The sequence below is a fragment of the Trachinotus anak genome, unplaced genomic scaffold, assembly GCF_046630095.1.
Source record: "Trachinotus anak isolate AG129_WGS33_773 ecotype Australia unplaced genomic scaffold, CSIRO_AGI_Tana_v1 ptg000007l, whole genome shotgun sequence".
Lineage (NCBI taxonomy): Eukaryota > Metazoa > Chordata > Actinopteri > Carangiformes > Carangidae > Trachinotus > Trachinotus anak.
In genome coordinates this window covers 9156279-9179415 of record NW_027273858.1, presented here as the reverse complement: position 1 = coordinate 9179415, position 23137 = coordinate 9156279, and the positions used below count along the sequence as shown (strand labels likewise).

General features: G+C 40.3%; 2 protein-coding genes across 3 annotated transcripts in view; one reads left to right on the top strand and one right to left on the bottom strand.

Annotated features, from left to right (window-relative positions):
* Nucleotides 1-23137, bottom strand: part of abraxas2 (abraxas 2, BRISC complex subunit) — a 118156-nt gene that overhangs the window by 62016 nt on the left and 33003 nt on the right. The gene's annotated exons all lie outside the window — the stretch shown is intronic.
* On the top strand, nucleotides 4103-15688 carry nkx1.2la (NK1 transcription factor related 2-like,a). The gene is made up of 2 exons (XM_071480334.1): nucleotides 4103-10401; nucleotides 11728-15688. Exons 1-2 carry the CDS (start codon nucleotides 10188-10190, stop codon nucleotides 12339-12341), a joined length of 828 nt encoding a protein of 275 aa, XP_071336435.1. The 5' UTR covers nucleotides 4103-10187; the 3' UTR covers nucleotides 12342-15688.

Below are 23137 nucleotides of genomic sequence, written 5' to 3'. Positions count from 1 at the left end.
CACGTCGGCACAATCTACGGCAGTTTACTGAGGAGATGAGTGGTCCGGCTGTTAGACAACTGAAATCTAATTTTGTGAATATAGCCCTGTAAGTCAACAGCCCTAAAGGTTCCATAAATCATAATATAGGACAGATTCATCAAGGCTGTATTTATTGTTATGGCAGAATGCCACTGCAGCATGACTCCTGTCACTATGTCTGCTCTGATGGAAAAATGAGCTGTTTTCCTACACAGAAGAACATCAATGTTTTTTCTCGCTCTAAAATCAGTTTTAATTTCTAAAAGAAGTCGCAGTTCATTCTAACTCAATGAAATTAAGACAATTAAAATAAAAAACTAAATGAAAATTCTCAATGAGGGCATGTGTAGTTTTCTTAGTTTTTTTTAGGGGATAGTATAGGATTATGTCAGTAATATCCCACTGGAAAATAATTCTGCTTTAAATAATAATGTCTAATTGGATTGTGGATGTATCTTTAATTCAGATTCTGTAATAATAGAATGGATTTTAGTGTTAGGATACAGAAAAATGTTATTGCAATAATAACATCCCCTCTCCCTCAGTGACTGCGAGCTCATGTGCATTTACAGTATGAATAATTATGAGGATGTGGGAAAAATGTGGTGCTGATGACAGTGAATCTGAGCTGATACATCAGTCATGCACAGACAGAAATACAAAAGCATTATTGGCACTGACTATTTCTCAGTGCTGCTTTATTTCCTGCTCTGCACTGGAGGTGCGGAAATCAATAAGGTTAAAGTGGTGGCAGGCCGTTTCTCTAATTTCAGGGAATGTCTTGTCATATCTTATTAAGAGCGGTTAATGATCCACGGCCCTTCTGGCAGATGATCCTCAGTTCAACTTGAAAGAATTACTGGCGATTGACGAGAGTTAATTTCGAGTATTTAGTGAAGAATTCTTACTGACTTCTGAAAATCTGCAAAGTCTTTAACCTCTTTCGATTGCTCAACAGCATTTATTACCTCAGTCTCTGTTTTTAATTTTATTTTAATCAGAGCTGTATGATCTCCAGAGACTCATTAAATGTTTGCATATTAAAAGGTACTGATGTGGATCATCTGTGTCAAAATACACAGGGGAGATCACAACAGAAAAACTAAAAATGGATGTGATAAGGATGTGCAGTTTGGTGTCACAGCTATGAACTGTATATTTACCTGAGAGACACACAAGAGCCTTTTTATTTCCCCCCCCCCACCCACACACCCACCCTTTCCTTCTTCTGCACTGGAGTAAGTCCTTTGATTGCTGAAGCTCCACATGGGCAGTGGTGCCTGCAGAGCCAGACACCCGGGAGAGACGCCTTATGAAAGCAAGCAGCTCCTCCCTCTTGGGGAAGGAGAGGACCCACACCGTTTTACTAGCACAGAAGGGCAATAAGTGCTAAAGGAAAACAATTATACCTCAATCATTTCCGACTCTTTGGCAGTAATGGACCAAAGCAGTCTGAGGATGAAGGTTACAGGGCAGTTTGATCACTGACTCACGTGCTGAACATGTTAAGCTTGAAAACTGAATTTACAAAACAGAAATATCTGGTGCTAGTAAAGAATGCGATGCTTTAAATTTTACATTAATGTGTTTCAAGGAGCAATGTTAACTTGAAAGAAAAAGATCTAGCAGGATCAAAAACAAGTCACTCTGTAGGGGAACAAAAATGGCTTTAAATACAAAATGTGGCTAATGAATGTATACATAAGACATATTCATTTAGGTGTCTTTTTTAAGCTGTTGGTAGGTTTTGAATACACCTGTTTTAAAAGTGATTCTTTAAAAGATCCAACAAATAATGGAAACATACTTTCTGTTTTTCTTCTTTTTCATCATCAGTCTTTCCAGAAAGTGTCTCTGGAACATCCACATTAAGTTTTATTTTTTTATTTTTTTTTTAAATGGAACTGCTTTGTACCGAAGTGATAGTCTCTATGAAAAATTTTAATAATAAGGTTGTGTTTGTAAAGAGATGGAAATCATCATATAACAAAAAATTTGATTTTCTAGTAATTATTTTGGGTTGGCAGCAGGTTGATATAAACCAGACAAATACAACCAAAATGTATCTGCATGTTTGGACTTCAATTGGGCTATGTGAGAAAATGTGTATTTTGAGGGAACTGATCCTTTATGATGCATTTTAGGAGGTTAATAGGTATCAGGTGTCTCTTTTTCTACCAGTGCTTACATGCTATTTCACATGTATCAGTGCATTTATCAAAATCTGCCGTTGTAGTTTATTGCCACATGTTCAGACTTTGTTGTTGGATGCTCGTCATCTGCATCAAGGCCGAAACTTCACTCCTGTTTATTGCGCAGGATTAAAGTCCAACGCAGCCGATCTGTCTCATGAACATATTTAGGTCTTTCCTTGAATCAGTGGTCAAGCTCAGTGTCAGGAGTGAAGCTGCTCTGGGGAAGCTTGAGCCTGGATCAACAGTAATCCTCCTCCCACTGAGGTCACAGTCTAGTTATAGGAAGCAAAGGTTCCCTCCGCTGTTTGCAGCCCAACTTCCATTAGCAATCTGTTAGTGGCAGTCCACTGAGAGGGAGGACTGGAGCACACAAACATACAAAGATACACACACACACACACGCACATGCTCATGGCACAGACCTTGTTTGATGAAAAAGAACAATTAAGGGAGAAATGAGGGAGAATCATCAGGGGAAATGGCTGATGAAGACTTTATTGATTAGAGTAGCTCCACTGATCAAGCTCTCACTGTAGCAATTACCACCAGCCGCCTGCCGCCAGTTGGGGGGGCCTCACAGTGCAGGGGCCCTATTTCAAGACAATGACGTGAAAGACAGGAACTGAGGAAGCATTTTTGTACTATATTAGACGAAAGTGCAAGAAAGACATAAGCCTGTGAAACGTTAGCCTGTGCAAAACTTTACATTAAAATGAAACAGAAGAATGTCACTAACTCTTTTATATTACATTAATTATATTCTTAATTGCAATAATTTTTGATTACTGCATGATTTGATTGAATATTCTGTTACTTAATACTATTTGCTTATAATACCAAACAGCATCAGAATAATTAGAAAGATTATAGGTGAAATATAATAGACACAAACTGGTAATCACATCTAAGCTCAGGAGATGTGTTTACTGACAAATGTTTACCGAGCAAAAGCTGCTCTTCATTATCATAAATAATTACTTTCCCTGTCACTTTATTTCACCATTTACCAAAACCCAAGGCCGTCTATATTTTATACACACATACTGGAGAGCAGGTTGGGATCTGCTCATGACAGCACAGAATGAAGCAGCGTCTTCCTCTCTTTGTCTCTCTCTTACTCACATGCAGACGCACGCACACATACATACGCACACATACAAACACATACAAACACCAATGATTAATTCAAATCCCTTGTGAATAAAGCAATAAAGCCTAATGGGGGCACATCTGAGTCAACATGCCTACATACCTACAGCAGAGGCCAGTCTGATCATTTCCATTTGTTTGTTTGCTCAGCTAAGACAGCTTGGTATTTGTATTTAAATCAGACTGTTGTCTCTTCAAAGACCAAAGACGCTGTTAGGCAATTGATGTGTATGTTGACTTATCAGTAGAGTTGTTTAGATTGCAGACACATGCATGGGTGACTTGACGCGGCGTCTTCTCTTAGCATGGTGATGAATTGGATGTAGTTTCAATCTAACCGTCACAAACCAACAAGACAAGACGTATAGCCTGAGTCTCTTCATGAAAGAGAATAAGTTACATCTCATTATGCCTCATGATGTTGTCATCATGCTCCGTGCGGCAAGTGAATGTGCTGGATTAGAACAAGCATCTTTGGCCGAGACACCAAGTTCAAAGGTCAGATGAGGTGACCTTAGGAGAACCTTTGTCTAATTAGAGGTGAAAGGCCAGGATTTAATTTGAAATGTGACCTGGGGCTCTGTGAACAGCATGATGGTGTTCACAGAACATCTTCTGCTGGCTGTTAACATTAGACTGACCAAAACACAACATAGTAAATTAGGATTAAGACAAAGATCATTTTCTTTCTTATTATTTGTTATTATGAAAATTATGATAAAACTAGACTTGAACTTAAACAGAATCAGGAAAAAAATGAAATATGTTAAATAGTTGAGTTCTGTAAGTACGTTAAAATCAGATAAAGCATCTGGCTTCTTTTTTTATTTTATTTTAAAGGTAATTGTTAGTTTTGCTATTGCCAATGCTATTGCTACATAGCCAACGTTAGCATTAACAGCCGTTTACTTAGCGGTCTAGAAGAAACATTGCGAGTTCAGCATCAAACTTCCTCCCTTTACTCACCAAGAGCTGTCTCTTGCAACCCCGATGTTAACTTGTCTCTATCATGTCTTTTCTTTTACTGAAGTTAGCATGCTAACCAGCTAGCCCTGGCCTGTCTTGTCTCATTTGATTATTGGGAGCAGAGTGGGAAATTTTATCTGTGCAGTATAAAAAAAACAGCCTCAGTTAAGGATGTATATACTGTATAAAACTTATATATCAATGAACTAGAAATGAAACAATTATCAACTTAATATTTATATTGAAACTAACACTGACAACCTCATGCTGATAATTGACCAAGACTGGTATGATAAAGAAAAAAGGAGTTGACAATAACCCATAACTACAAGAAATCTTGTTCAGTAGTAAAAGCACCACCTCTGTTGAGCTTTCATGTCATCATTTCAGCCTGGGGCTGGATGAAAAGCCACCAGTCCTCCCAGTATTATCTACCATTACAGAGACACTATTCTCTCAATCTGCAGCTCACTAACTACAGTCTCACAGTTTCACAACCTCGTCGACTATTTGGCAAGGGCACAGAAGCAAAAAAGAGATAACGGTCAATGGAGAAATATAAAGGGACAAACACAATCTGTTTCTGCACTAGATGGAGATGAATGGGGCATAATCCATTGCCTTCCATCACACCTACCCAGCCTGCACCGTGGCTCCCTGCTTAACCACAATGATGATTAATCCTACACCCACTATTTATATTTCCTAATTGTAATTAGCACGAATTATCAATTATGGTTAGTGCCTAATTGCCCTTCATAAAGACAGCTCCCCAGGTTTAAACAGGTCCATTTAAATAATGTAACTAATAGCTCTTGCCTTTACGTTGCGGATACATCTTCATTGTTCCACGCGTGAACCGTGATGGTTGCTCGTAATTTAACCGGGCAATCGAGGGAAGGAGTGCAGGTGGCACTGCGGGACTAATTATTGTTAATGAATTATGATGTGACCTTCTCAGAACAATGGCTAATCAATGCTCACGTTGAGTGACAGTACACTCTGTGCAGATGCCAGGCACCACAGAGCCATTACAGGCAGGCCTCAGCCTTGTGGAAAACAGGCAGCTGCAGCTCTTTCTGCCCATTTTCTCTTGGTCTTTCTCATTATGGACACTCTCCTCTGCTCAGCACAACACTCGCCTCCCTGTGGCTGTAATTGCAGTTTTTATGTGGACAAGACAAGCTCACCAAAATACCTGTGTAGCCTAATTTACAGACTGAACAATCTGGAGGTCTAGCCTGGACATTAGGCTGAGATAGCCTCGCTTTGTGCCCAGTCCCCTTGCCTTAATCTTTCCGTAATCTTTCACAAAGAGTAATCCTTGTTTTAGTATTTAATTGTCTTGCTGCTAATTATACCATTAACAGTGAGGCTGAGCTTGGGAAAGGGAATGAGATCAAATGGTCTGATCCTTGGTTGGTCACCCAAAGCTATCTCATAACTGAGGATCATTTTCATTGATTTGTGAATCCATGTAAAGACATGAGAATGCCTGAGGAAGCCGGTGCACATTGTACGTGTCATTAATGAGACAGGATTCAGGACAAATTACTGTTTTCCTTCTGCATAGACGCATACACATTTTCTTCTGCATACAGAAAAACAACATGGAAACAGAAAATGACTAAAGCTTTGCCCTCTGCTTTTCCTCTCACAACTTCTGTTGAATTTGAAGTTTAATTTTTTTTTCTCCTGGTTTTCTGAGCAGGGAAAAACTGATTTCAAGCATTAAATAACATCATAACAATAACATATTAATGAAGACTTTCTACATGTAACATGTACAGCTACAATGAGGGATTTCACCTGAATTGAAACAAGGCTTAAAGACAATTCACCCTGAACCAAACACCTCCAGTCTGCATGTGATAGAAAGTTTGCCGACATGGCCGCGCATGTGCTGGACTGTTAGTTGAGAACATCAGTGCTTGAACTGACCTTTACCTTGTTGTGACAGGGGTGCAGTATGACTGACAGTGTCCCTCAGCATAATTTACCCCCAGCCCACATCGCCCTCCGTCTCCTCTGCGATGCAGTTGACCCCTTTACAAATCACCCCCAACTTTACACATCTGCTGCCTGTCAGCATCTGCCAGGCGCACTCACCCGTCCCGCCCGTAATGAAAAACTCTCATTACTCGCCTCCACCCAACAGGTATACAGGCCGTTAGGACAATTACTGGGCAATGCCACTGACCTTGTTGTAAGAGAGAGTCAAACAAACACAGAGGTCTAACTGAAAGGAGGGCTGGCAGCAAAACCCACAGGCATGCAGGGGAGAGACTTGGCAAAATGAGGGAAGCTTTATGCCCGTTGAGGAAGATTATACTGTATTGATCTACACTGGCACACATCAATGCCAGCTGCCTCTGAGCGCAGATAAAGTAGAAACGTAGGTAGCAGCAGGATTCAATACTCAGAGATAACTGCCTCTAAATGGTTAGATTAAAAGACAAGCGCATAAGTAGTGTTAAATGTGCAAACTGGAGGTTTTGCATTTTGTAGTCTTTTAACCATGTACACACAGTATGAAAATGAACTTGCAGAAGCTCATAAGTTATTTGAGCTTTGTTACAAAGCAGAGAACATTTTGTGGTCTTTGCTTTTTTGTCAATGTTACGATCGGTTGCAGGTGTTACCTCCAAGAGCTGCACATCAGCTGCCAAAAACAAACTATGCTGTGAAAAGAATGCACTTGCATGCATCAAAGAGGAAGAGTGTTCACAACACTTCCTGCTAGCAAATGCAATACCACAAAAGGATAATGTGGTATTGCATTTGAAACATTGGGAGTTCAGCATCCAACTTCACTCCTTTCTCACCAAGAGCTGTCTCCAGTGGTGGAAAGCAACACCAATGCTAACTCTTGTCTCTATTATGCCTTTTCTTCTACTTAAGTTAGCATGCTAACCAGCTAGCCCTGGCCCATCTTATCACTTTCTGATAGCAACTCACTGCAGTCTTCAATCTGCCCCGAAGACGTAGCACTGCTCAGAGTGTGTATTATAAGCTCTTATATTATAAGACGATGATGGCCGAAGTTCTTGTCAAGCAATGATCACCACTACCTGCATGATCAGTGGCAGAGAAAACTTACAAATAGCCCTTCAACATAAACAAGACTAGAGCGTCTACAGCCATGCTAGCAGCTATGTGAGGCTATACTTATAGGCACATTGGTGTATAGTGCAAAATGCTAACCTCAGCATGCTCACAATAACAACAGGCCCAAACATGCAAAACTATTAGTGTGTTCTTCAATCTTAGAAAACTACAACTGCAAGGTTTTGGATTCTGACACAGAGGATTTAACAGCCTCTTTTAATGCTCCACCAGACACTTTCTGATCCTTTGTTTAGTCCCATTTAACGGGAGAGTTGGGGAGACAGTGGAGGACTTCAGAGAAAACAATAGACACTACAGTCTGTGAGTAGAGCTGCAGCTCATAATGCCACTCCTGCCATTAGACAAATTATCTGACGTTTAGCAGACTGGGGGCAGCCTCCCTGTGAAGTGATGACTTTATTGACCCTGGAGGGGGGTCTTGGATGGAAGTGTGTCTCTTTGGCTCCCTGCGGTGTCCAACAGGGAACACTCCTCCTCTCTGGAGTCTCGCTCTGGCCCGTACAGACTCAGAGCTGAGCCAGCTGCTGTTCCCGCTGTCTGAAGTCTACCTGAGGGCCTCTTTGTCCTCAGGGCTTCGTCCCTTTGTGTCACTGACCCACACAAACAGATGTCCAGCCACTGGGCTTTCTCATAGGAAGTTGTAAACCTCCAGTGTGCAGTGGGCTCTATTCATATGGAGGGCTTACAGTAATGGCCGTGCAAGTGTCATACACATGCAAATGCTGACATGCAGACACCCTGTAGGGGTGGCTTTAACAAATGTTTGACTATGTAACTACTGCAGACCATGTCAGTCCACCAGACTATGACTGGGTAGCAATGAAACCTCCATGTAGCAGAGTAATCACCCTGAACTGTATAAGTAACACAGGAAATCGTATAGGGAGGAATTTGAGACCCTTAACAGTGTGTAAACACGATGTGATCCCCCATGTTACAAACACTGGACAGAACTAAAAACAGAGAAATGGCCCCTCTGCCTTCTGTCTGTCTAATGCACACACGACGTAGACCTCACAGGCTTAGATGGTAAAATATGTTAATACACAGTTACGCCAAGCTACAGCTGGCAGAGGAAAAGGTATGCATTTGTCATAAATTTGAACCTATTCTAATTCAGCAAAAATAACGGTAAAAGCAATGACTGCAAATAAAAATAATTTGTGTCATTCAACGACTGAGGAGTTGAAGGAAGCTTCAATCAAACCCTCCTGTGCTGTTGCAGTTACTGGTTTGGCCTTCCAGTATCCAAAACGACTGTGTGTAGCCATCAGGTTTTATCTGTATTGGACACCTGCTGAGAATATTGATCCTCTGCTGGTTTCACCATTTTAGCCATCACCAGGCATCAAGCTTTAAACAACCCTATGTCACTTTATATTGAATACTAATAGCAGAGACCAGGGAACCGATTGATTGTGAATATAAATCTATCACCTTAGGTGAGAAAACAATCAGCTGTATTCATTGTATGGCTGCAATTTAGCTTTGAATGTTTTAAAGACGCACCTAGAATAGTAATTCATCAAGGATCCGTTGAGTCTGTCCAAAAACACAAATCCTCAGTTTTTTCGAATTAACCAGTAGAAGTTACTGTCATTTGGCATAGACTGTTACCGTACTAGTGCAAGCAAATGGAGCATAAAAACTCCAATTCTCTAAATTGAAAAAACAACAAACCTTTCCATCTCAGGCATGATTTTCTGTCATTAAAACTGTATGAAACATGCTGCAGTGTGCTGCAATGCAGTGTAAATGATACTGGAAATGCTAAACTGAGAATATCATTGTCATGAAAACAATAGCAATATCAAAATATGAAATTCATTGCAGAATACATCTGCAATTATGAATAAGCAAAACAAAAAGGGATGGAGGAATATAACCATTGTTACTTCAGACCTGTATTTATGAACTTTTTTTATATTATGCTCCTGTCAACTGCCACAGCATCACATCAGTTAATGAAACACAATATTTTTATAGTACCTGGAATCTCCATCTAATATTATATCAACACCTAAATATCACCCTGATATATTCTTTTCCAGTTAGTGCCCATCTACTAATGCTTTGCTCATTACCGACGCTTTCAATACTGACACCTTGTGATGTTTCAATTCCTTTATATTTTTACATTTTAATTTTAAAAAATAACTTTCGCTTTGTACTTTGTAGGAAGCCTGGTGCTGTAACATTTCCTCAAATAGTCAGCGGTTTACAAGCAGACACCGCTTGGTTTCGATTAAGAGAAAGTTTTTCTGTTGCTCAGGGGACACGAAAATCCCCTTCCTAACAGTAGAGCATCTAAAATTGTCCAATTTAGGGAGACAGGGCGATCTCTGATATGGATCAAGTGCCATCTGTGCCCAATTTACTTTCAGGTCGTGGATTATTGAATTTAATGATATGGGTGATTATCGACGAATGCTTTGAGCCCATTAGGTGGTCGTGTGAAACACTAATAGTGTTTGTGTCACGTGTCTGGCGGAGAGACTGGGGGACAGACGCTTTAAAGACCGCGCTCCGGTCATCTCACTCACGCTGCAAGACTGACAGACAGAAGCAGGGAAGCGAAGTCCACACTCCGAGATAATCATCACCACTAATCCGGTTTGATGAAGCTTGAAGACAAGAAGTAGGCTAAACTATGAGAAGTTCCTCTCCACACGCGTAATTACGCACGTCGGTCATTTTCCTTCTTTAAAGGTCTTTTCTGTATAAAGGATGCTGGAAGCCAAGGACTGTGGAGTGACAATGACGTCCAGTCACAAAATTTCCTTTTCTATAATTGATATTTTGGATCCCAACAAATTCAACAGCAAAAGGGTAAACGAACTTTCCATCATCAAGGAGAAGTTCCCTGTGCCAAACGCAGAGGGAAGTTTGGAGTCGGACAGCACTGCAGGCGGAGACTTCAGAGTTGAGCGCACGAAATCAGGTAGAGAAAACATTCAATTTTATAATTATTATTCAGCCTATAGATCAACGATTTACGTGGAATATATTGTTTTGATTTTTTATGGGATATGCCAAAACATATAGACATCATCGTGACTAAACGCTGTGAAATAAGAGCGCATCACTAAAATAAATAAATGGGATCTTACAATAAAAACTTTTTGCTGGGTCTAGGCTTGACATCTGCAAACTAGACGCTATTTTCTATCAGATTTACTGTCATCTCTGTATGACCTTCGCTTAATTTCCAAGGCTGCGTTTCCTTTCAAGGAAGCCACAAAGGCTTGCTCCCAGAGCCCCAGCGTGTGATTGGCACTGGGACAGGCAGGCCAGATAATTGTTTAAATCGTCCCATTGAGGATGCCTCTGCGCGCTTTGATCGATATCCCATTACTGCATCCTGCATATCTCCCTCCAGCACCTTGCAGGTACAAACTTCACACCCCATCCATGTCTGATCCTAAATATCGTTCGATTAAAACTTCCCTTTAAATAGATGACATTTATCGATCCACCCGCAAATATGAAACTCCATTAGCACGTCACGGCTGAGGTGGCGGAGCTGGATTTAGACGGGATTTCTTTCCGCAACATGACATTTGAGGCGCTGTGTGGTTTATAAATTATTTAAGGATTAGTGACCAAGTCTCCCCCTCCCCTGAGTCTTTGCTCCGTTCCGCTCTGACGACCTCAGTATCCTCATCAAACACTTCACAGATGTCAACCACAGGCCTCCTGTGTTTGGTATTCAAACTTCACTTCAGACTGGACAAAGAGGAACATCATTGCACAATGAAGATCCATTTGGGCCCTAAGCTTTTAGATTTGACGCAAGACTTCTGTCTTCAGGAGCTGTCCTCAACACCGCGGCCAAGTTGGCACATTTGCTTTTAAGCTTTTTCGCCTAATAATGAAAACGAGACACATGACGAATGACAGTTTTCTATCTCTATTGTACTTAATTAGAAATGTATTAAAATTGGCCCATCACTGGATCTACTTCTTTAAAACAATAGTTTCAGCCTATTTCACCTTTTCAGGAACAACCAGTAAAGCCAGGCCTTAATGTCAGAAGCTGCCGTCATCTTGAACAGTTAATCACAGCACTGAAAAGGTTTTGCCACTTCAGGACGACAGATACACCTTTACCACTAAATGACTGATAACTTCCCTAACAACTCCAGTTTTGACCCGGAAATGAAATAGTAATAGTTTCCCTGACACCGAGGGTCACACAATCCCATAGATGCTGTATTTGCTGCAGAGGTTTGCAGGATGTGACCTAACTCCTCTTTTTTATTCACAGTGGACGAGGCAGGGGAGGAACACTCTGCAGCCTCCAAGCATCATACAGTTGTCGCTGACCCCCTTCTGCTCTCCCCGCCGGCTGACACAGAGCCCTGTCTCCCTGGGGAACAGGAGGATGGAGAGTCAGCGGTCACCACACAGGTCCCCTCACCGCACAAGCGGCGGCGCCCTGACCAGGCGTGCGCCAAACCACGGCGCGCCAGAACAGCGTTCACTTACGAGCAACTGGTGGCTCTGGAGAACAAGTTCCGCGCAACTCGGTACCTGTCTGTGTGCGAGAGACTAAACCTGGCCTTGTCCTTGAGTCTGACCGAAACCCAGGTGAAAATCTGGTTCCAGAACAGGAGGACCAAGTGGAAAAAGCAGAACCCCGGGGCGGACAGCACCTTGCAGCCCGGCTCCAACTCCCTGGTCAACGTCAGTCCAAACCCGGCCACCTGTGCGTCAAGCCCCGCCAGCGCCAGCTTCCACCAAACTTTCCCGAACTTCAGCTCTGGGAATGTGATCTTCCATACGACCGGTGCTGTTCCGCTTTCATCCACTGGAGGGCTCCTGCATCCTTTCATGTCCACTGGATTCGTTCAGCCGACTTACTTTAATCCACATCTATGAAAGAAGTCCAGACTGACATGCTGCAGCTGGTGACACATTTACTGGGACAAAATGACTGTAATCAGCTGAACCTTTACTGCCCAGAATTATTGTGACTGTCGCATTAAGGCCAGATCATGTTCGACAAAGTGAAGGAAAGAAGGCACCTGTTGGTACAAGGTTTCTTGCTCCATTCTGATATCATCCAAATGGTTTACTTTGAAGGGAGTTTTATTACCGCATTAAAGTCTCAGTCTTTCCAGTACTTTAACATCATAACAAAAGGCCAAATGTGTGACGTGCAACGTGCAACTGAGCCCAACAATCATCTAAACATTTACACTGTCCACATAGTTCTGTCAAACCTGCTTCACTATGCACTGATTGTCTGTCGCTGTGTTTGCTGAAACACCTGCTCACACTGTGTGTTTATATAACAGCTCATACAGTATCATTTTCAGTGTTGGTGTGTCTTACATTTTCAAACTGTGGCATATTGCAAGCATCCAAAACACAGCTGTGTTTCTACCTCTCAGAGAACAGCACAGCTCACGTCTGTTGCCATTAATACAACCTTATCAGTGTAACTTAATTAAAAAAAAAACATCAAACATCTGTGTGTGGCTCGTGTATTACAAAGTAAAAACATTTCAAAAGAGGATGAATTGCGAGGCATTTTCTATCTGTCTTAACTTTGATTTGGCAAAAAGTGATATCAGTAATGGGTTAGTAAGGAAGGTGGATCATGTCCTTGTTAAAGGACCCATTGGAAATGACTCATGCTGACATCTCCTGGTCAACAAGGCTGTGCTTTTACCAAAAGTAAAAACAAAGAGCTCATTAATCACTGAAGCCTCTATGGGAGCAAGTCCAATGTTTGAATGTTAACAATGACACATTCAAGAACAAATTAAATCAACATTAAAGCAGTATCAGATTCATTCTATAAAGTGTCAGAAAGTTATTAAATATGTTTCCTCAAGTAATGGATGGTTTATAACAAATCTGTCAAACATTAGTAAATCATTTATCAACTATTAATAAAGCCATTAATTCCAGCTATGTTTTAGCTATATTTATAAGCCAGCTTCTAGTTACTTTTCATACAAAACATATCCTGGGCTTACAGTTAATATTCTGCATTGTTATCAATTAAACAAGTTTATGTATGAAGAAGAAGAATCCAATAATATAATATATGGACACCACTTTCTAAGAAGGCACCATGTTTAAGGATTTATAGGCTGTCTGATGTGTAAAGCACTAGCATTACTAGTAAACACTTTATAAAGGCTGTAAATATACAGTATAATCGATGATGTAATCTAATCTAATGAATACACCTTGCTTCCAATAATTGTGTATTTGGACTTAAAGTTCTCTGAAAGTTCTACAAACAAAACCTTCCAGAAACGTTCCTGGAACTTGTCTCTAAAAGCTATTTTTGTGCAACTGTCAGAGAACCTTAAATTCTACAGTAGAGTTTCTCTACCAGAGAATTTCTAAAGGTTGCTAAAATGTAACCCTCTAAGAACCTTTCGGGTACATTACCTAAAGGGTTGGAACGTTTGGTAAAAGTTATTTTTGTGGAACCGTTAGAGAACCTTTTAGGAACATTACCTTAAGGATCTCTTGATGTGAAATTTTTGCAATGTTTAGTGAACGTTCCTGGAATGTTTGTTAAAAGTTATTTTTGTGGAACCATCAGAGAACCTTAAGGGAACGTTCCCTTAAACTTTTGAATGCAGGATTTATACTTGAACATTTCAATGTGGATACTTCCACCCCTGGTTAAACTGTGTTGTAGTCTAAATTCACTTACGTACTACGACCACACAGTGTCACCATTTCATTTCTTTCTCTCAACATAATCTCAGTTTGAAGCATGTAAAGATACTACGGTCGTAATTACACACTGATACCTTGGACTATTTATTTAACTTTAAGACACATTATCATAATCAGTCTCATCTGGTTTAATCATACATTTCATGTACTATTTTTAAAAAATAATCTACCAGGTGTATTTGTTCTGGCAATCTTGATTATTCTCTCATATTCTTTCATTTCCCAGTGAAATGAAGTCATATATAAGGCATTCATTCATACCTGCTTTGGTAACAACATGAAACACAGTATGTCAGGAAGAAAACATAAATTTGTAGAGGAGCATTTTCAGGAGGGCTTGTGTGCACATACAGCAAATTGTTTAAAGAAAGAGAAACTTAACAGCTGCATTTAATTTCAGTGCAAAATAAAATTGAATTGAATTGAATTGAATTGCTCCATTTAATTTGCTGCTCTATAGGTGTAATTGATTCTTGGGAATACACGCTTCTATTACACCTCATTTAAGTGCTTTTCTGCCTTGACTTGCAGCATGACTGATGTAATACATCACACACTGAGCTGAAAGAAGCCATGCAGCCAACAGAACAAGACAGACAGAAAGAAAGAAAACCAGCTGTAGCCGGTGTGATCAGTGCAGAGGACTGTGATAGCAGAGCATCAAACCCGCTGTCAAGCCAGTGTCATTAGTTGACATCTTTCAAGGGTGTGTTTTGGCTTCACTTCTTTGAGCTACAATACACTGGTTGAATAAGAGGTTTCTGACTATATGGGCTGACAGTGAGTGTGTTGCTGGAGGAGGAGAGCAAACTGGGAATGGTTGGTAGGCAATTTTCTCCTGCCATCAGTTTGACAGTGAGAGGGCTGACAAACATCCTTCAATTAGATAGAATTTTTTCACTGCTGTCAAAACCTGGCCAGTCTCAACCTGTCGCTAAGGCGCTGGTGTTAGTGTAGTGGACATTTTACCATTTCCTCTCCTCTTTTTTCCTATTTGCATACTTTTGCACAAGCTCTCACATGCACATCACACATTCAAAAAAAAATGTTGGTATCCCTCCATTTAGATTTGTTTGTTCTGACTGGTGCAAATGAATGGCCCTTCTTTTCGGTTCAGTGATATTTTTCATTCCAACAAGGCCTGGCATGCAGCCGAAGAATTTGACAGTTTTGATCAATACTCTGGGGAATCAGGCGTAAGGAACCCATCGCATATTTTGGCTTGAGGCAACTGTTATACGACAATGTGATGAATAATTTTGCAAGGTATCTGAGGGGGGTCGTTTAGGTCTGGGCGAAGAGGGCACGTGTTTAAAATTCATGCTGGCGAATGCTCTGGGACAAGGTCAGATGTTAATAGTAACAGCGCTTTCATGCCTGTGTGTGTGTGTATATGTGTGTGTGTGTGTGTGTGTTCAGGGTTATGGGGAAAAAATTCCATCTACAGCCCCTGTTCGCTGTACTTATCTGTTGCAGAGAAACGAGTAGGAGGCTTGAATAAATAAAACGGAGCTGAGGATTTCCTGGTGTGTGTTTGTGTATGTGTGTGTGTGGGGGGGCTATCTTGAGCCGTGGCGGTCCACAGGGACTGGCATCGTTTCCACTGAGGTTCACGGGTCAGATGAGGAGAGCGGGCGGTGGTGGGTGAAAAGAGATATAGGAAGAGAGAAAAAAAAAGAGGTTTCCGGGTAGATGATACAGCCATACACACTGAAAATTGCCAGTTTCTGATTCCCTCTAATAATTTATTAAATAAACACACATTACATTTTTATCTATCTCTTACATAAATCAGTACTTAGTCCTTGACTCAGTTAGAAGAAAACAAGCTTTAATGCTGATTTAATCCTAGAAAGGTCAAATGCCTGATTGGTTGCATATTTGAATTTAATAAACCTCTTAAACCTGCATTAACATTAACACCTTATCACCATATTAAGATGGTATAGTGAACTTGTGAGCAAGCAGTTGACTATTTATGTGTCAAGCAGGTACAAAGCAATGTCCACCTGGTGTGCGCAAGTCCAATATTCACTCTTCTTTTTGCTCTGCTTTTGGTCTCCACCTACTCCTGAGGAAATATATGGCTCTCTGCTGTTTGGTGCTGGGCAGGTAGTGTACACAAGATTTATCAATGAACACAGCTGCTTGTTGGAAATGACACAGATGAGAGTGGTGAGACTGAACCAAAACATTAAAGGTGTGGGCTGTAATACCAAAACAATGAGCTGAAAAACGCTCTAATGCTCCATAGAGCAGAAAGTACCTGCAGAGTCCTGTGATAATACTCAGTGGGTTCGTCACCGTGAGCTTCCTCTTTCACATACAAGTCGTCATGTGATCCATTGTTAATTTATTATTATTATTGTTAAAATATTGATTGTAGCAATTAATCTATAATGGTCCTCAACAAAGTTGTGCTGTGTAAAATTTTGTACATGTGTTTGTAATCAGGAAAGAGCAGGTACAACTATATTTAAGTAGAGTGTGAAAGTTCATTGTTGACATTGGAAACAAGGTCCAAAAGCCATAGATGGAAGTGATAACTTCGTGTCCACATACAAACATTATCCAGGGCTTTCAACTGCAACTCATACTCTTCCTCTGCAGATAGCTTTCACTCATTAGAAAGTAATGAACAGCTCATTTGTCATCATGACCTCAACAATGAGACAACTGAGCAAACTCCATCTGCTGAGACACTGTGTTATACACATTTATATCCCTCTCACTTTATTTTTAACGTCCAAAGTAGGGTTGTTGTTTTTTTTTTTTTTTAAACCAAATCAAAACACAGAGATCTAAAAATAGCTCATAATGAGTATTACAGTTGTGATTGATGAATCAATGATGATTAATGAAGCAACATAACATTTTAACCATGGATTTATCTATATCCAGAGTAGCTTTAAAAGCAGCAGTGAGGATTCACTAAGTTGGTTTATTTATAAGCCACAGTGGCAGCAGTTCAGATATTTGCACCTACACACACCATACTACTGCTGCATATTCAAAACTATGTTTTTTTGTCTGTGAACATCATACAATTTTATTACAGTGGTGTTGCGAGTAAAGTGTGTAAGCTGTATATTGTGTAATAATTTTTGAGGCAGCACTGATTCTTCTATATGCTGCAGAATAAAGTGCAGCATATGGTGCGGTGGTTAAGTAGGTTTAACATACACTAGATCTGCTGTGGTCTAAAGATTAAAACTTCACTCTGAGCTCATTATCTGTAACATCAAGTGTGTGTCTGATTGGCAAATAAACTTCCCCAAATCATTGTGAACGCACACTCCTGAAGACAACCCTTGGTTTTTTTTTACTCCTAATGTTTACCTGCAGCCAGTTCCCTGTGAGCTGTGGTTCTTGTAAATTCTATTATACCTTACCAAATCCACCAACTTTATGAATCAAGGCGTAATACAGCAATCAGAATACTTTTCAAAGCATACACTTTGTGTATATCTGTTACTTTGTTGGGAACATTACTACCTTGCTTGGAGTGACATTAAAGCAAAAGCTAGTCCTGAAGACTTTGCACACATCCTGCCTTTACTTGAATTGCTAGTTTTGCCTGACATCTCTCTTAGATGCTTTGTATTTCAACTGCATCCTCCAGCACAGCAGGGACCCAGCCAAGGCAGGGGGAAATAAAAACTGATTTCTTCAGAACCAAGCGGCAGTCAGTCGGCAGAAGTAGCCAGCATGTAATGGTCTTTTAATCAGCTGCAGAAAGTGAAAGTCAGGTTGAGGTTTAAAGGAATGGTGGGGGGTTCGGAGGCGGGGGTCCTCTGAGGTTTATGGCTGCGACTGTCAGACATAAGCCGCACTGTACCACTTCATCTCTGGGTCAGTTCAATGACAGGAAGTGGAACTCATAAAAACTTAAACAACCCCATTACCGAGAACAAGACTCGCTGAACATCTTTGCACAGTCGTTTTGAGCTGCATACAGAATATCTACATTGTGATTGTAACACCAGCTGTTTCCTTTGGTTAAACCCTGTTTAAATCCTCGAAGCTAAGACACAAATTACCCAAACACAGGACAGCTACTGTGCTTAAGAAGGAAGAGAATTCCTAATGCTTGACAATCCAAATGTTTCCTTCTGTTTGCCTGCAGTCTGTCATAATTTCAGCTGTCGTCTCCAGCTGTTACCACCCATTAGGAAAAAATGTAAAGAAATGAAATGTTCAGTTGTTTAAAGTCAGTAAGTATCCTCTTTGCTATATTCCTAATTAAATCAGAGTTTCTGTTTGTTGTAACAGATTCTATTTTGACCGGTTTTTGTCTGTGCATTTGCCTGAGGGAGTACAGTGTGTTCAGATTGTCAGAGAAAGTCAATATTTTGTCTCATTCAGTCTGGGTTCGCCCTCCCTCATTGATTTGCTCCTTTTAGGATGAACAATGTAGTTTTGATGAAGCTATTTCTATACAGAAGTGCCTCCCAAAACGAGAAAGTTCCCTGTAAGAGGCAGAAAATTTAAAGTGGCAAAACAATTAAAGAGGCCCAACTGAGCTACAGCAAGAGCAATTATGATTTGGAGTTTGACTTCAGGCCTAATCTCACTTCGGGGGAAATGTTTGGATAATTTCCCATTTTGGGTTTTTGCTCAAGACAATCCGGAAATGGCATGGCAGCGTGTGAGTGATGTCTTGGATAAATCTCTGGCAGGCAATGCAGATTAAGTTCGTCTGGTACATCTTTTCCCCTTCCTCACAAATCTTTTTTACTTGATGTGTTCTAATACTTGCACACGGGCCAATGGAGACATGTTGATGTGATTACAAGATCACTGGCACAGGAGTCAAGTAGTGGATGAAAAAAGATTTTCCAAGGAAAAGGCCTTTCGGTTTGGCAAATGATTTGTAATGTGATTTAATCGTGAGTAAAATAAGGGGGGATTCCAGATTCTTGAATCAACTTGCACTCTGGGCTGAACTGACGGGAGTGTGTTTCCCATCTGTACTCTTAGAGGAGGCTGTTCTTAACTCTCATAACAGTAGGCGCTTTAGTATAAAATCACTCTACCGTCTGATCAGCTTGGCCAAATGACAGAGCTGTCATTAGTTAAATACTCTGTAAGAAAAAAAGGTTGTAGTTCTGTGATAAATTTTGTATGAAGACTTATATAATGGTTTTTCAGTGCAGAATCTGGGTATTGATGTAACCTGTGGTCAAAACAATGCAGCAAGTTCTCCAATAACTGGTGCAACTTCCTCGCACTGACGATCACTGTTTAATATTCTCTTCACCTCTCCTCTCCCCAAACACTGCAGCTTGACCAGATGTGTTGTTTCACAGATCTGATGCATTCAAAGGTCAGTGGCACTAATAACACAGAAGAGGACAGTGCGCTGTTAATTACAGTCTGTCTCAAAGTCAAAGACCGCAGTGCTAGAAGAGAGCTCATCCTCCCTCACGCGCACACACAAATGGTCATTAGAGGACATTATCTCACAACAGCTCCTGAGTGAACTAATGGCGGCCTAATGAACTCTTTTGCTGCTGTTAGACTTGGGGAAGAGGTGCAACAGTCTGTCCGCCTCGCTCCTCTCAAGCACAGATTCTGCAGAATTTCTCAATCAAAGTTAAGAGACTCAAGTCTCAGTGTGCTGATGAAATTATGATGTTTCTGTGCTGGATAGTAAACACTGCAAGAAGAGCTGACATCCATATATTTGACCCACACACTAAATGCTGGAAAGGCAGAACTGGAGGCTGCAGAGAAGAAAAATTCAGCTTCTTTTAATGAGCCTTGCTTTCCTTCAAGGATCTCCAATAAACAGCATAAATAAAAAAAGACTTTTTGCTTTGTGGAATACTTCTATAGGCCCTTAAAGAAAGTGTCAATTAAATTTCCATAGATAACAGAGGAAGCTGTGCTACAAATGCATTCTTAAAGCTGTAATATTAATGTAACTAGTATTGTGTAGGAATAAAAACAAAACACCATAACAACCATTCAAACAGCCAGAGGCAAAGCACTAAAAGCAAGAGAGGGAAAAGTCACAATTCCTAGTTCAAATGATATTTTTTTTGGCCACTCGGGGACAGTTGGAACATGTTGAGTATACAACATTGACATAGAATCACCTTTTGAGTTAACACACTTGTTAGTAAACAGTTGCTAATTTACACATCCAGCAATTTTGGAACAACATTATAATTAATCTGGAGTCATGTTTGGGTTCACTTGCTGGAGTATAAGTCCATTATTCACTCTCTTTTACCTCTGGTTTTGGTTTCTACCAACTTCTGAGGGAAATATCTGGTTCTTCAGCTGCAAAATGCTGCACTGTTTTCACTAGCTGTTAACTGTGTTTGCCATTTGGTGCTGAGCAGGTAGTGTACTGTGGGATTTTAGAGCTTTTTCTCTGAAAAAAGCTGAGGATGGGTCAGCTGACTCTATGGGTGTGAAGATGCTGTCTAGAACTCTAAAAATAAAAATAAATCTCCATAAAACTGAGAGGATAATTCTCTGTAGGTTCATCACTATATCATTAGTACAATTTTATATATTGTCATTTGATACTGAAAATATTGAGTTGCTGAGACATTTCATTAAAAATCACAAAAGTTAAGAGTGATGTGAGAGAAAAAGTCATTATAATGGTTCGTCCTGAGGGGAACGTGTGTCTGCAGAAATTTAATGGAAATCCATTCAGTATATTTCAGTCTGGACCAAAGTGTTGGCCAAACTGACCTACACTGCCCATCCCTAGAGTGATAACATCATTTAATGGTGTGTTTGAATATGAGTCCAACAACTAACATAAACAGCATCTGATACATTCAAACTGATCAAAACAGATTCAGGTAACTCTGCAAGGAGGTCTATCTGTTCGACTCGATTCACACCCACAGCTTGTGCATCTTGGTGAGATGTGAGTAAATCGCAATCAATTCAACAGGAATTAACAGCAATTAGACACGGAGTCTCATGCATATGGATATGCTCTAAACGGGAGGCAGTTTATTCAAATGAGACTTTATCTTCATAGAGCAGTGTCGGTTTCCCAGGGCAGCCGCTTTCACTTGTCAGAAATGAACCATCTCACCTCTTTAAAGTTGCAACCAGTGGGAGCAGCAAAGATGAGCATCGTGGCAGCCCCTGACATTTCATTTCATTTCTCTCATTTTTTTCTCCTATTTATTCCCCGCAAGAAGCAGACGTCATGACGAATGGTGAGGAAGTTGGATCTCGACAACAGAATTAATTTCCTTCCTGTAAAGAGGAGGAAACGCGTCAGTGATTTGAGAGGCCTCTATCTTGTGTGATGTACAGTGAGCTGAAAGGGTTTCATCATGATAGGTTTTTTTCTTTCCCCAGACTGTTCATGCTGGTAGAAACTGGAGCTGGCAATGCACTTTGCATCTTTGCACATATTTTGTTGTTTGATGTTGTTTTATGCATTCTGTTGCAATGTGGATGATCTGAAGTCAGTGGAGAATAACAATATAAATACATTTATTTTTAGGTATATAAAAATGACAGAGCCTTATGCAGAGTCAAAGCATAGTGTTTTGTTAAATGAACTGTCGAAGAGACATCAATGTCAGTATAATAATATCAATTCCTCCACCAGCAGCAGCCTCGGTGGACCACAGACCATAATCCATCTAGTGCCTTGCTACATCACCCTTAGATGGCACATGTCCAACTTTGACTGCTATCATGTTCATGGCTCCTTTGAAGCAAATGAATTTCTAGCAAATGTATTAAACGACTCACTAAGATAGAAGTAGATGAGGAAGGATGTGGGACAGTTACTACACCAAAAACTATGCAAACATTACAACACCTGGCTCAGTCTGGACATTTCGCATGAGATTATTTTCCCCTCAAAATCCTGAGATGCCCAACAGCATCGCTCCCACAACTTTTCTGAAGTGGATAAATTGGATAAATATGTGGATTTGTTTTTGACAACCAAAATGATGAATACCATTGTCCCACATTAGTGTGGGACCTGCAGTTCAGTTTCATTTTAGCAGATCTTGTGGTTTCATCATTAGCCCCTAAGTGCTGTTGTGAAACATCCACACTGACTCCCACTCATCCAGAATGAGTCATGACAACTAATGAAAAGAAAATTCTCCTTCAGTTCAATGGAACATTATGACCACATGTTCAGACCAGTAATAATCACCTGTTGGTCACATGACCCAGTTCCTGTAACAAATACATAAAGCTACTGCATAACCAAGAAATGTGCCTGATTGCGCAATATCACTGACAAAACCATCAGCATGCCTTAAGAACTATTTGTCCTTAAGAATAAAATTCAACTAAGAATTTATAAAGATAGAAAAACACAATGGACAGTGGTGACTGTTACACTGTGGCTTCAACAACACCTATTCTTCAAAAGGCTCAAGGCTATACAGCATTCTGCTTCAATACCTTTTCATCTTTGCTTCAAAATGGACAAGTGATGAGCATACAAAAAGAGATTAAATAATAATATGTGGATTATTTCAAGGCTAGAGGGCTACTGTGTATTCAAAGAGTCTGGTCTGTCCATGAAAAATGAAACCACCGTGATGCAGCCAAATTAAATAAAATGGACCATTAACGGCAAATGGAGAGCATGTATGTTACTGATTTCTGTGGAGCTTCATGAGGACACTGGGCCATTGTGCATCAAAATTTGGTCTTAAACTCTAGAGATGATCCAGTAACTTGAATAAGCAGACAGAGAAATGCACTTCGTGTCACAGATTTTGATCCAGGGAATCCAGATGGTTACTTTTCTTGGATTTAATACAATCGAGTACTTTTAATAAACTAAGGGTAGATGAACTATTTTCCATTTTAACCATCAACACCGACCAATGAGAGCCGGGAATTCGCTTTGAGGAGCTGGCAGAAGTAACCTGCATCTACTGATTTGTTCTCAAAGTAATATAGCATTCATCATCACGGTACGTCAAAACCTAATCAATAAAAACATTTCGTGG

Coding starts and splice junctions, on each gene's coding strand:
- nkx1.2la (XM_071480334.1), top strand. CDS start 10,188: ATGCTGGAAGCCAAGGACTGTGGAGTGACAATGACGTCCAGTCACAAA. Junction 10,402..11,727: donor AGTTGAGCGCACGAAATCAG/GTAGAGAAAACA, acceptor TTTTATTCACAG/TGGACGAGGCAGGGGAGGAA.